General features: G+C 40.1%; 1 protein-coding gene across 1 annotated transcript in view; it reads left to right on the top strand.

Moving 5' to 3' along the window:
* Scgdelta (sarcoglycan delta) overlaps positions 1-15,312 on the top strand; it is a 545,288-nt gene that overhangs the window by 482,154 nt on the left and 47,822 nt on the right. The window contains exon 4 of the mRNA XM_067148647.2: positions 4,849-5,038. Within this exon, the coding sequence (XP_067004748.1) occupies positions 4,849-5,038 (190 nt within the window). The remainder of the gene's footprint in view (positions 1-4,848; positions 5,039-15,312) is intronic.

Below are 15,312 nucleotides of genomic sequence, written 5' to 3'. Positions count from 1 at the left end.
GAATAATTTTTGACAGCACACATTTTTGTGTGTTGTTTCATTTTCAGTGCTTGGACTCGGGTTTATCAACTCTGATTATAGTCCAGAAATGTCATACAGCATTCTGTAGACACTTGTTAGAAAACACGGGATAAAATTCAGTATACACTGTTACATTGGATAATAGACTTTCGACTATTAAGTATATGATGTGAGACTTAATAACAAGGATCTGCCGCAAGTGACGAAGTTCAGGTACCTTAGGTGTCCAGTTACTGATAATGACCAACTTATCGAAAAGGTAAAGGCAAGGATTAACACAGCCTAGATAAAGTGGCCGAAGACGAAATGCATCATTAGATGAAAGATCGTATCAAGTCTTAAATTCGGCAGATAGTGGATTCGAACCCCACTGTCGGCAGAAGATGGTTCTCCGTGGTTTCCCATTTTCACATCACATCAGGCAAATTCTGGGGCTGTAACTTAATTAAAGCCACGGTCGCTTCCTTCCCACCCCTAGCCCTTTCCTATCCCATCGTCATCAAACATCCTGCCTGTGTCGGTGCGAAGTAAAGCAAATTGTAAAAAAGAAAAATCTAAAATCCATTGTAATGACGTCTGTCCCGTACTATTCCACAGTACAGCTGTGAAGGAGATAGCACATTGACTAGGTTGTCGAAAATAGGTGACGACTGGTGTCAACTGCGATTGCCAGGTGAAAGATCACCTAAAATCATCATCACTCCATCGTCCATCCTGCCGTACTCTTCTGTAAAGATGTTGTCCACTTACAAAAAGTACTCAACTTCAGCCAAGCGTTATCCAGACTCAGATACTCAAATGAGTCATTAAGATCAAACCTATTCACAATGTAGACATAAGAAAACGTTTCGGTATTGTGTTGATTATTCACGATAGCTGGCTACAATGGATATATGCAGCGAGGAAGCCAATATAGCTGCAATATTGGCTGGTTACACACCAAAATTCATCGGAAAGTGACACAAGTCAAAAGACACCACCCATCAATTCTGTAAAAGGCCAAAAAATTACGTAGGCCTATGTGGAACAGCGGTTAACGCTAGTAGATTATATTCACGTTCGTATGATCATTGCAGTTTTTAAACACTCTTCAGACTATTTTATAAGTGCAAAATGCTATTGTGTATTTAAAGTGTAAATTCAATAGAAAGTAATTACAAAATGTGCACATCTGTTGGACATTTGCACTACTGCTAATAATAAGCGCACTGTATACTAAATTCCGTCACAGCATCGGCTTAAATCAACGTATCCTGTCCTTATTGTTCCTTGGAGAGTCTTCCCTCGCCTAGTAACGTAAGACACAGTGCTTGCAGTGAGCTTTGAATATCCGATGTTCTTGATGTGGTTTGTTTAGCGTAATACACAGAATGCCGCTCACTGTCTTATGTTTATTGTAGCTAACAAGATTACAGACCATCTGGTCTACTGCTCAATTACAGATGTTCTACATTCTCACGCGATCCAGGGCATTCATTATAGCCTACTTTGATTCGTACTTTCAATAGCGTACGTTAGAAAGGAACAAATTAAAAGATTACGTAGTCCTTAGTGCTATATTTAATAATAATAATAATAATAATAATAATAATAATAATAATGTCCGCCTCTGTGGTGTACTGGTTAGTGTGATTAGCTGCCACCCCTGCAGGCCCTGGTTCGATTTCCGGCTCTGCCACGAAATTTGAAAATTGGTACCAGGGCTGGAGCGTAGTCCATCCAGCCTCAGGAGGTCAACTGAGGAGGGAGGGCGTAGGGGTGTGGGGTCGATTCCCACCTCAGCTATCCTCGAAGTGGTTTTCCGTGGTTTCCCACTGCTTCTCCCAATTTAAGACCATGGCCGCTTCCTTTCCTCTTCCTTGTCTATCCCTTCCGATCATCCCATCCCCCCACAAGACCCCTGTTCAGCATAGCAGCTGAGGCCACCTGGGCGAGGTACTGATCTTCCTACTCAGTTGTATCCCCCGATCCAAAGTCTCGCCCTCCAGGACATGCCCTTTAGGCGGTAGAGGTGGGTTTCCTCGCTGAGTGCAAGAGAAAACCCAACCCTGGAGAGTAAACGGTTTAAGACATATTATTATTATTATTATTATTATTATTATTATTATTATTATTATTATTATTATTATTATTATTATTATGAGATAGTGGTCTTCCCTGTCCTATCACTATTGTTCTTTCATTTTGGTGTTTTCCAAATTCGTACTTTCCTCATCACTAGATGGTTCACTCTAGGCTATGTGCTTTCGGTCATATTTTGACAACCTGTATAGGAACTGTTTCTGTATTATTCATACTTCCTTTCATCCCGCGTCTTCAACCTGGTTGTAGTACGTCCTTCTTTCCATGATAACCCCCGCTCCTTTCCTGACTCATACCCAGTTTCTCGCTTATTTTCTCCTACACATTTTTCGTTCCATCTTCAGCTCTTATCTTAGGTCTTTCGTTGCATTTTATTTTATTTCTTCTACCTCATTCTTCCCTGATTCGTCTGATGATCTTTCTGTTTACTTCGCACGCACATACGATGGAACGATGGGGCAGATCCAACAAAAGGCTAATCTAACACAATAGTACAGCATCGGCCGCGACCTTCGATGATTGTGGATTCGATTCTCACTGTTGTGAGTAGTCCATTTTTATCCTGAAATAATTCTTCTTCGTGTATTATATCACTGCCCTAGTTCAATACTAAGCCACCTTAAAGAAAGGGTTGTTCTAAGGTAAGAGCATTTAAACATTTATTTCTAAATCTAAAATCTAAATCCAGCCTTCAAAATCCGTTAAGGGCAATGGCCTCTTGTCTAGTTACAGTAGGAGTGTGAAAGCACCTTGTGGTGCGCTTTCCTTGCCTGTTACTAATCACCGTTCTTGTAGCTGTACTTATAAGTAGTGATACATATATTTCTAACACTCTCCGCCATGTACTCTTGTTTTTATATCTAATCACTTCAAAAATTCTGCATTTTAAAATAGAGTTCCTCCTGGGTCTTCCACTCTTCTATGTCTTTTGCTCTTCTTGTCCACTGTGAATCAGCCATTTTCTTGAACGAGTCAGCCCATCAGGTCCTCCGTCTTCCTACGTTCCTCCTGCCGATTGTGCAGGTCCCACAACCTTAGTTTGTGCGTCCACCTATTTATTTACTACAAGCTGATATACCTGTGCTTCGCTACGGGATTTTCAGAAAGACTAAAGTCAACATAGGTCATTACAAAAACGTCGGTAGGAATGTAGGTATTAAAGCAATGTTATCTTATAAAACACTTGATCAAATGAAAAACAGCACATTTTCTCATTTCAACGAACAGTACTGCGGTGCCGATCTAACAGTCCAAAGTTCCAGAGCTGGAATCACCAGGCCGCAGACAGCCGTGAACACTCCTCTGCTATTGTTCCGTGAAATACGCAAACTTCTCATTCCAATCAGTGCCTCAGAGTAGGGATTGAATAGCTCGAATGCTACTATGAAACAGTGTGTTACGTACCAGTAGTATCAGAAAATTCATGAACCAGAGGAATGGCATGGTAAAAAAGAAAGTTATCTAACTCCCCAGCTACTGCCCGCCAATATTCAGGCAGGCTGTTACACTCGGTACGACCGGGCGAGTTGGCTGTGTGGTTAGGGGCACGCAGTTGTGAACTTGCATCCAGGAGATAGTGGATTCAAACTCCACTGTCGGCAGCCCTGAAGATGGTATTCCTTGGTTTCCCATTTTCACACCAGGAAAATGCTGGGGCTCTACCTTATTTAAGGCCAAGGCCGCTTTCTTCACAATCCTAACCCTTTCCTATCCAATCGTCACAGTAAGACCTATTATTTTATCTACGTGACACGGTCTAGAATTAACATTGAGTAGAATGGCCTTTGGCACAGGGCTAGTTCTGGCTAGCCTTGCGGCTGTACAATCGTCGGGAGACGGAGAGGCTGATCCCAACTTTCGGCTGTCCTGAGAATGTTTTCCGTGGTTTTCCATTCTCCTGCACTAAGGCGAATGCCCGGACAGGCCCTTTATAGACCACGGCCGCACCCACCTCCCCTTCTCCATAAGTCACTTCACCAACAAAAGTCTCCTTGGCCTGGGAGACGGCATGACCGTCTAGTGGGCCCGCCGTACTCTGTCCGGGTATGGAATTAAAACTTTTACCCAACCCAACCCAACCCAACCCAACCCAACCCAACCCAACCCAACCCAAGAATTAAATTTCTACAATTTAAGTGAAACGTCGTCATCGTCATCATCATCATCATCATCATCAACAACAACAACAACAACAACAACAACAACAACATTCCCTGCATGCGGTGGAGTGTTGGCCTCCGAATCCCACCATCGTCATTCAAACCCGAAAGGGGTTGTCGAAATTTTGAAGGGCGGAATGAAGTCCATTCGACACTCTATGTCATACGATGTCTGTATGTAAAAGATCCCTGATGACACATTTGGTGTTCAACTGGACAAAATAAATTAATACCTACTCAGTCATATACCGCCGAAGAGAGATCAATCTACTTTTCCATTTAGTACAGCAGTGCGAAACGTCACAATTCACACAAGGGCAGCCCAGACGACATCAGATCAAACTTCCTGCACGCAGTAGCTGAGGTTATACGATTATCATCACCGCCATCATCATTATCAAAACGACAATATCATTTCTAATTCCTGCAATGAGCTAAGCCACCTTGAATGTAAGCATCAGGTTCGTCCTCGGTAATTCTTTCAAATTCCTTCACACTGTATTGTATTTAAAACTGGCTTCAATCTACATTGTTTATTCGACACGATGTGTTGAAGTCAACTGTGTCCTATTTTTTCCTGTTTCAGGAAGGAATGGGGCAGCTAAGGATTGTGGCAGGAGGAATACAACTCAGCGGTCAGGCCATGGTGCTTGATGCCCTCATCGCTTCGAGCATACGTTCAAGGAAAGGACAACCTATCAGTATAGAATCATCCCGGAACTTCACAGTGAATACGAGGGACGAAGAAGGCCGAATTACTAACAGGATATTTCTTGGTAATATGTTACTGATAATAGTAATATTAATAACCCACTAAATAAATAACACATGAGGGGAGTAAGTTTAGAAGTAGTTACTCTATGTTCAAAACAATTGAATGCATAAACCTGTATACCAATTTACTTTTACATTATGGAGAAAATATGATAATTTCAAAAATATTTAAAAAATTTTAAAACTGTGCAAGTCTTAGACAAACACTAGACTGTCTTCCACACTAACGGTGAGAATATATAAAATATTGAGGAATAATTGGAGGAAAATATTTCCGGAGACTGACCAATAAGGAAGACTGAAAAATTACTTCTGAAATGTATCTCTGATTAACAATGTAATACAGCGTGAGGAAAAAGAAATTAAGAGGCCTCAAATCTCTGGACTAGGTTTTGTAAATATAACAACGTGCATCAAGCAATACCGATATTTTATTCTTTTTTGATTGTCCGACTCGTTGGCTGAATGGTCAGCGTACTGGCCTTCGGTTCAGAGGGTCCCGGGTTCGATTCCCGGCCGGGTCGGGGATTTTAACCTTCATTGGTTAATTCCAAAAGCCCGGGGGCTGGGTGTTTGTGCTGTCCCCAACATCCCTGCAACTCACACACCACACATAACACTATCCTCCACCACAAAAACACGCAGTTATCTACACATGGCAGATGCCGCCCACCATCATCGGAGGGTCTGCCTTACAAGGGCTGCACTCGGCTAGAAATAGCCACACGAAATTATTATTATTCTTTTTTGATTAAGTTTTTAATAATTAAATAAAGTGAGTTCATACAAACACAAGATATACAGGGAATAATGACACTTAAGATAGTACAGAAATATTTTTTTAAAAATAATATTTTTCAAGTAATTTTATAAAGTACCAGCCTCAACAATTTATGCTTATATAAGCGGTAAGAAAAGAGATTTTAACAGTTCGTAGAACGGATTAGCGAAAATTCTCCTCAAGCAGGTACCTATATATTTGTACAAGTCCCATTTAACCAGTATAAAACTCGGAAAAGCGTACCAAGAACACACGCGTACCAAGAAAGGGGATCTCCAATGTCATTCACTCAGTTACTTTAAGAAAAAATACAACAAAAAAAGAAGGCACCAGGGCCGAAAGGATCCAATTGGGTATATTATTTTGAAAATACAGGATCTATTCTATGCTAAATAAACGACTAGTAAGAATGATAAGAACAAATTTAGAAAGAGTCGAACATCACAAGAGGGAAGGGATTCAAAAAGATCGTAGGAAATCACACAAAAACAAGTTCGTTAAAAGTTACTAGGACACGCTCACCAATTATACAGAGGCTGATACGGGCTGAATGGCTCAGGCGGTTGAGGCGCCGGTCTTTTGACCCAAACTTGGCAGGCTCGATCCTGGCTCAGTCCGATAGTATTTGAAGGTGCTCAAATACGTCAGCCCCGTGTCGGTAGATTTATTGGCATGTAAAGGAACTCCTGCGGGTCTAAATCCCGGCACCTCGGCGTCTCCGAAAACCGTAAAAGTACAATAATTAGTTGGACGTAAAACCATTAACATTATGAAAAGGAGACTGAGCCCAACGTAAGCTGCGACCGGTGGGAAGGAAAGCAAATTTCAAAAGGTAATAGGATAAATTTAAAATACTGAGTCGCAGTGAATAAAAAACTCCGAGGAAAACACACAGAGAAATACAAACAAGTTCAAATGCCTAAATTATTCCTTCGTGGCGATATAAGGAAAGGCGAAAATTCAGAAATATTTCCTTTATTACCGCATTGTCTCAAGAAAATACCGTACATTTTACCTACATTATTAACAATGAAACATATTACAAATATATGTAGGAGTCTAAAAATTACAAGCTAAAACATAATGTTAAAATAAAAATCTCCCTCAGCTAGGAGGCGAAAAATTAAAGTAGCTGATTTTTGCCCACCAGCCATGGAACAGTCCTCCTGGTACACACGACAGTCACAGTCCCAATCACATGCTGCGAATGAAACTAGGCACAGTCAACGGCTGGTAGACAAGGGCATACAGGTATTACAATCGACGAGAGTCTAATGCAGTGCATTTATCTTAGCTGGTGTTTTGAGTAAGCCACACGAGGTGGCAGACAACCAAGATGTACGAGGTGTTGCCCAAGTCTCAGGAGAACTGAATCACCTGTTACAAACACAGTTTATTTCATAGTAAATAGACTAATAAAGTAATTATTAGAAACTGAAATTATTCTCTGACCAGATTGTATTAAAAGTATTTATTTTGTAAAGACGACGTGTGATTACTACGAAAATATTATCTACGACTCACTAAAAGGTTTTAATTTATTTTACACTTTCCGAAAGCATTCAAAGCTGAATAACACTTTGAAAATTATTATGTACAAATATGTATTCAATACGATTATCATATATGGATTATTTCATACAAAGTTTGGATGTAATTTGATAACTTTATATTTCACTACAAAATTACCTCAGTAATGAAAGGTTTGGTTTTATGGTACGATTAAGGGATGAGAGACATATTCGTATTTTCTTACCGATGCAACAGTTTTGTAAACATGACAAGTAGTAAGATCATCGTCCATGGAAGAAGATAAACCATTTAAATATTTGGGACCAAATGATTCAGCTGATAGTCGATATCTTCAGATTTTTCTCGCATTAACCCTGGTAAAAAGATAGTTTTATATTCTGATTTATTTGAATTCCTGAGACATTTTAATAATAATAATAATAATAATAATAATAATAATAATAATAATAATAATAATAATAATAATGCACCGAGCAATTGGCCATGCGGTTAGGATCGCATAGCTATGAGCTTGCATTCAGGAGATAGCGGGTTCAGACCCCATTTTCACCAGCCCGGAAGATGATTTTCCGTGGTTCCCCACTTCCACACCAAGAAAATGCTGGGGCTGTACCTTAATGAAGGCTACGGCCACTTCCTATCCACTCCTGGCCCTTTCCTATCCCATCGTCGTCGTAAGACCTATCTGTGTCGGTGCGACATAAATCAAATTGTAAAAATAATAATGCAATACCTTTTTCGTATATGGAGTATTCCATACATTGTTTGTATGATACCATATCCGTTCATTTTAATTTTTACTGTACAATATAATTTGGAGGCAGGTCACGGGAGACAACGCGACCGCAGACACCCATAAATGTGAAGGCCAAGGTTTACAAGTGTCGTGCGCCCAATCGCTCTTTATCGATGCGAATGTTGGCCGTCACCGTCAAACGTGAGCAAGCTCTGTATGTCACGGAAATGCGCATGCCCTGATGGATGCTGGGCCTCACGAGAATAATGCTGGGTCACGATAATAGGCCATACCACGAATGAAGATGTCCGAGTTGTTTTTTGAGTGGTGCTCATCTGTCTGTCCGTTAGGTCAATAGCCCAGAGGCTGGTTGGATCCTCGAATAGCACCACCAAAGGTTATGCGTTTATAAAGAAACCCCAAAAACCAATCGCAACACCAAAATGAGGCGTACTAGGCAAGATGAGGAGTGAGGTAGTTTGCCATTGCTTTCCTCACTGGGTCATAAAGTACTATTGCAGCACGACTGACCCTGTGAGCAGCACCTTTCATAACACTCAGATGCACTAGTCGTGCTCTGAATGTCATTACTCAGCACCACCCGTACCCCAGCAGCTTCCATATTGTCACAGCCACGAATGTTGACTGAGACTTCAGTGGAAGCTACACTTTACTCTGGCCTGTGCCAAGAGATGGATGCAAAAGTACTGTATCCATCAAGAAACGACAGCAGGCAGGTTGTGCTCATATGCAGGATGAAATGCGAATGGCTTGTATGCTTTCGTAGCGCCATGTTGGGGTAGTAATGAACAGTCTGTGACCAGAAGGGTGTTCGGTCTCAGCCCAGAAGGACGTCGACCCCGTGGAAGATCAAGAAAACGCTGATTTGATCGACTGAAGGAGGACATTAAATTCATCACTATCACCCGCATGATACCCTCGATCGGCAGAAGTGGCTATTAGCATGTGAAACTGCAGACCATGAAGCTGGGCGGGACAAACCTAGGATCCCGAAGGCTGGTTGGATCCTTAACAGTTCCGCCATCAGCTATCATCAATTGCTTAGGCGTCACTGAAGAGGCATACGAAGGAAATGAGCAGTGAGGTAGCTATCCGTTCCTTTCCTCCCTGAGCCAGAAGTTGCTATTACAGATCCGTCTGCCAAGCCCACCGAAATGCACGCACCAACTGACCTTATGAGCGACATTTCTACGCCATTCATAACACGGACTGGCTGTATAAGGAATGACACTGCTAGCATTGATCATACCTCAGTTATTTTCATATTGTCTTAGCCAAGGAAAGACTGAGGCAGTGAAATTAAAGTAATCAAGTTCTTCAAGACCATACCAGAAGACACAGTGCACTGTAAACACTAGGTCTCGCCAGAAAAACAGTCACTCTATAATTACCTCAGAAATGCGTAGTTTAGTTTTATGACACAATTTAAGGGTGGGGGATAGATATTTTAATATATGAGGCATTTTGTAAGCATGCTATTCTTCCTTTCCTTCAGCGCTAATGGGTCACTTAGGATCACGCGGAAACAAAATTCCTTGGCTTTTTCTTTTAGCCAGGTATTCCTTCATACGTAGTGAATGGGCGTGTTTTCGTTGCAAAAAACATACATGTCACTTAGTCATTCTTTCATCATCATCAAAACCCCGTGTGAGTGTGATATTTTTATTTGATCTCGGTCCAGTAGATTTGATGATCCAGGGGCCGATGACCTTAGATGTTAGGCCCCTTTAAACAACAAGCATCATCATCATCATCATCATTTGATGATCCTTCCGGGCGAGTTGGCCGTGCGGTTAGAGTCCCGCAGATGTGAGCTTGCATCCGGGAGATAGTGGGGTCGAATCCCACAGTCTGCAGCCCTGAAAATGGTTTTCAGTGGTTTCCCATTTTTACACCAGGAAAATGCTAGGGCTGTACTTTAAATAAGGCCACAACCGCTTCCTTGCCACTCCTAGGCCTTCCTATGCCATCGTCGCCTTAAAACCTATCTGTGTCGGTGCGTCATAAAGCAAATAGCAAAAAAAAAAAAAGTTGATGATTCTAATTCTTTCTGTTTTTGTCTAAATGTACCAATTTGATCTATTGGTTCCATTCTTTTAGAATGTGTAAATTATGTGAGTCTGAGTCCATTCTTTTTATGTGTGCCATAATTTGTATTCTTCGAATGTGCATTGTATCTGCAAGTTTGGAGATTCGTTTATATATTACCGCATTTGGTTTTGGAAAATGTACTCCATCTTTGATACTCAGTCCTAGGAAATTTCGCTTTATTTTACGTTCATGCACTTCTAATTGTCCTTTTAGTGTTTCGTGTTGGAGATTGAGAGTATTGTGTCGGATTTTGTAGTTCCAGGAGAGAGTTTTCTGTAAATATTTTTTGTTAACTGAAATGTCATCTCCATTTTCTGGAGTCGCGATTCAATATATTTCTTTTCATTGTATTTTTCAGTAATCCATTCACCTAAATATTTAAATTATTACACTCGAGAGATGTGGTTTGAGCCAATTTGGAATTAAGATGGAAGCAGTATAAATGACTGTCGAAAATCTTGATTTTTTAAATGATCTTTTTTAAATTCACTCCTTCTTCTTGCAGAAGTTCAAGTTGGTTTTCTGCATCGAAGATGCTTTTAGTATCATGTCATCTGCAATTATTATTATTATTATTATTATTATTATTATTATTATTATTATTATTATTATTATTATTATTATTATTACCGAGTTTTTGTGGTAGTTATGCGTGAAAGAAGGTGCGGGGTGGTGAACAGGTCTCAAGCTACTAAAGTAAAATTAATTTAAAATTTAACAAGGTTATATTTTCTTTTCAAAAAACAAAGAAATAACAAGCATGGCAGGTACAAAGTAGCAAGTCCAAAAGGGTAGTTACAATATTTACAGGATTTGGGCTTCGCGCCCTGACTTCACAATGCTAGGGCAATCAGCTCAGTTTTACCCCGAACACAAGCTTCAACAGAGGGGCAGAAAACCCCATTCATGCCTAGGAGCCCTTGCTCCAATTTACACAGAAAAGCCTCCACGAGGCATACAACACTCAATTTTCAAAAGAGCCACTCGCTCTCAAATTTAAGCCTCTCCCAGGCCACACCAAACTCCACCTTCAAGTTGTCCTCAACGGACGTAAACACAGGGGTAAAATACCCAATCTACTGAGGTCTATTAAATGAAAAGATGGTTAATTAAATGACCTCTAAAATAACAATTTGAGAGGAGGCAAACTTGCACTCCTAATACACTTTGATTAAGACCTACTTGGCACTAGGCCGTTAATACAAGGGCTAATCCCATACTAAAGAGGTGACTTAAGAAGAGAACAATTGTTTTACGTTAACGAAGAATAGGTTGAGAAAACTGAGTTCACCTCACAACAATATGAGTGGGAGCTCGAGAGGGTTAGCACTCTCTATCCCAGTATGAGCTTTAAAAGAGAATAGATGAAAAGAGTATTTACATTTTAGGAGAAGGTTACATGGTGGAACGCTTCGAACCCGCCCCGAGAGTTAAACTGCTGAGCTAGCAAAGAAAGAAGTTATTAATCGGCCATTACCTTGTTGTTGACCGCTGCCGAGGAAAGAGGCGCTTCCCGCCTCCTGCTATGTACTTTACACACTGACAGATGGAACAGAAGTGGCGCAGAGACCCAAAAATCAGCAGTTTATATACTCTCGCGGAAGGTTCTAGGCGTTAGGGGAACGAAAACACCCGCCCACAATTACTTTATTGGCTAGGGTACAGAAACATATCCAAGTTGGGGGAAGATACATGGGATTGGTCGGAAATTACTAAAAGAAATTCGGGATTGGATAAATCTAAAACAAGGGGAAAAAGAGGGGTATACAGCCAACTTAAACAATAACAGAAAGAAATTTAACAAGAAAGAAACGTTTGAAATAAAAATTTCTCCAACAAAATAGTTCTTTGACTCCGCACTAGGGTGCACTATTGTTGATCTTCAGTAGTGTCCTCTAGAAGAGAAAGTTCACACTTCTTACTTCAAGCGAAACAAAAACACATCAAAAATGACACAGTTCAAAAACTCAAAATTTTCCACGTGGTGACATCTTCTGAGAAGGTAAAGAATTAATAGCGTAGATAAAGTTCAGACTTCCTCCAGCAGAGGAGTTTCAACAGGCGCACATTTTAAATTAGCGGTGTGGAGGTGTACCGCCCGGTACAATTATTATTATTAAGTCACTCATATTTGAAAAGGGCAACCTTCACGCTTCGCATCTACATTTCACTCAAAGCTGGCGGAAGGTATAAAACGAGACTTAGTTTTATGGAGATAATGATAAAGGAAGATATTTACTACTTAAAACTTACATATTTTTATAGTTTCTGCTTGTGGAGTACATCCTTTATCCGAAAGGTCTAGAAGTGTATATAGATTTTTAATTGTTTCATGTGCTGCAGATTTTTGATAGTTGAAACGTTTAGTAAGAATAACTTTTATACGTGTCTCCTGTTATGTTAGTTTAAATGTGGAAAGAAACGGGAAACTACCACATTTATTTATTTTTCCCTAGTAGTGCATGAAATGATTCTCGCTGTAAAAGGTTCCAGAGGAAAAGCGTCCTCTTAGTCGGATCTCCGGGAGAGGACTGCAATGAGAGAAACTCTTGAACAAGAAGTAAAGCAACATGTTGTTCTGAAGAGGAAAAGTAAGGTAGGAAACAGACTCAGAAGAGGAACGTGGATTGCACGAACACTATTGCAAAGTGGAAAACTCAAAAATGCCAAGCTAGAAATGATTAAGAACCGTCTGGATATCCTTGGTATGTGCTTTGGGGTGAAAGCGGTAAAGTTTCAAGTAGTGATTACCATTTTTACTATTCAGGAGAAGAGAAGAATGGAACCAATGGAGTAGGATTTCCACTGAAAAACGACCTCAGAGGGAAAGTTATTAAGGTAGATCCAATAGATGGCAGGATAATGATATGAGATTAAAGGGACAAGGAAAAGATATAGTGCTAATACAGGTGTATATGCCAACCAGTCAACACCCCGAAGATGAGGTGGAAAAATATTATGAGACGATAGGAGACACAATTGAGATTGAGCAAAAGGGTGCCTGTGTTATTATTATAGGGGATTGGAATACTGTAGTTGGAGAAGATGAGGAAGAGGGAATTGTTGGAAAATATGGACTTGGAGAAAGGAACAGTAGAGGACAGACCCTAATTGACTTCTGTAAAGAGAACACCACAAAAGACGCAGATATACTTGAACATCTCCACTGAATGATCAAATATATCAGATCGACTACATCATTTTAAAAAAGAGATACAGAAATGGGATGAAAAATGCAAAGTCTTATCCGGGAGCAGACGTAAACTAATGGTAGCTGAGGTGGAAGTAAAACTAAAGATAACCACTAAAGCTGAAGTTAGAAAGAGGGAAAAGAAAACCGTGATGAGATGGAGAGAATTTTTACCGAAACAATGAATACTACTGACGATACAGGAAACATAAATAAAGACTGGATAGCAATTAGATGTGGAATGAAAGAGGCTGCAAAACAAGCACTTGAAATAAGAGAAGGAAGAAGAAACAGTAGAGAGTGGGTAACAAAGGAGATGTTGGAGAAAATGGAATAAAGAAGAAAGTGGAAAGCAATTAAAACACAAGAAGGGAAAAGGCAATACAGAAAGCTAAATAATGAGTTAAGAGAAACTGACAGAGCTAGAGAAAAGTGGTTAAATGAGAAATGTGAGGAGTTTGAGAGTTTGGAAAGAGAAGGGAAATATGAAAATATGTATCCGGAAGCAAAGAGGATGGCCTTTAAAAGGAAGGAAGTGATGTAACAATCTCTGCTCCAAATGAGACCTTAAAACATTGGAAATGATATGTAGAGTCTTTGTATGTGACTGAAGATAGGCCACTAGACATCCAAATAGAAGAAGAAAGTAAAGTGACTGAAGATGAAAAGTGATGCTCTATACTTGAGTTGCACTTGCTATTAAAGAAATGAGACGATGAAAAACATGTGGAATTGATGACCTACCAATAGAAATTGTAAAAGTGTTAGGAAATAAGGGTACGCAAATTATAACATCACTTTGTAACAGAATATATGAGACAGGCCAGTGGACTGAAGATTTTCTCACCACAGTAATGATCCCTATAGCAAAGAAGAAGGATGCATGTAAGTTCGGAGATCACAGGACCATAAGTCTGATTTCCCGTGCATCAACAGTACTAGTGAGAGTCCTGAATCGAAGGATATATAAAAAATTAGATGAATCGATTAAGGAAGAACAGTATGGATTTAGAAAGCGGAAATGTACAAGAGATGCTATTGAGTTACTAAGATATATTGGAGAATGATACATTGAAAAGGCAAGACTGGTATTTGTGACTTTCATTAACCTGGAAAAGGCTTTTGATAGAGTTCACTGGGAGAAATTGATGGGCATACTGAAGAAGAATGGAGTACACTGGAAAGAAAGAGGCTAATTAAGAACCTTTACATAAACCAAAATGTCCAAATCAGAATAGGACATGATCTATCAGAAGGGAGCGGAATTGGCAGAGGAGTGCGGCAAGGCTGTTGTCTTTCACCAACGCTGTTTAATATATACTTGGAGGAATTAATTGCAAATTGCTTTCAAGGAAAACAAGGTGTGGCAGTTGGAGGAAAAAGAATTGAATGCATTCGATTTGCAGATGACATGGCGGTTCTAGCAGAAACTGAAAAAGTGATGAATGCCATTTTGGAAAACTGAACAGATCCCGTAAGAAGTTAGGCAAGAAAAGTAATAGGAAAAAGACCAAGGCAATGATCATGGGGTCAAAGAAGGATTCGGGGGAGGAGATCGAACAAGTGTCTTAAATTCAAATATTTGGGAAGCGTAATCAGAAATGATCTTTATTGCTTGGACGAACTGAAGACTAGAATTGCAATGGCCAAGGAAGCATTCATGAAACAAAGAACACTGTTGAGTGGGTCTTTAAATAAGGACCTTAATAAGAGGTTAGTGAAGTGCTTTGTGTGGAGTGTGGCGCTTTATGGGGCTGAGACTTGGACGTTGAGAAAAGAGGAAGAAAGAAGACTAGAAGCATTTGAAATGTGGATCTGGCGGAAGATAGAGAAAATAAGCTGGTAGGAAGAAGTAAGGAATGAGCAAGTATTAAAAAGAGTGGGTGAAGAAAGGAGAACGATATTGGAATGCATTCAAAGACGG

Source organism: Anabrus simplex, chromosome 1 (assembly GCF_040414725.1).
Source record: "Anabrus simplex isolate iqAnaSimp1 chromosome 1, ASM4041472v1, whole genome shotgun sequence".
Lineage (NCBI taxonomy): Eukaryota > Metazoa > Arthropoda > Insecta > Orthoptera > Tettigoniidae > Anabrus > Anabrus simplex.
The sequence above is the reverse complement of the archived record's forward strand: the minus strand, read 5'-3'. Positions and strand labels throughout refer to the sequence as shown.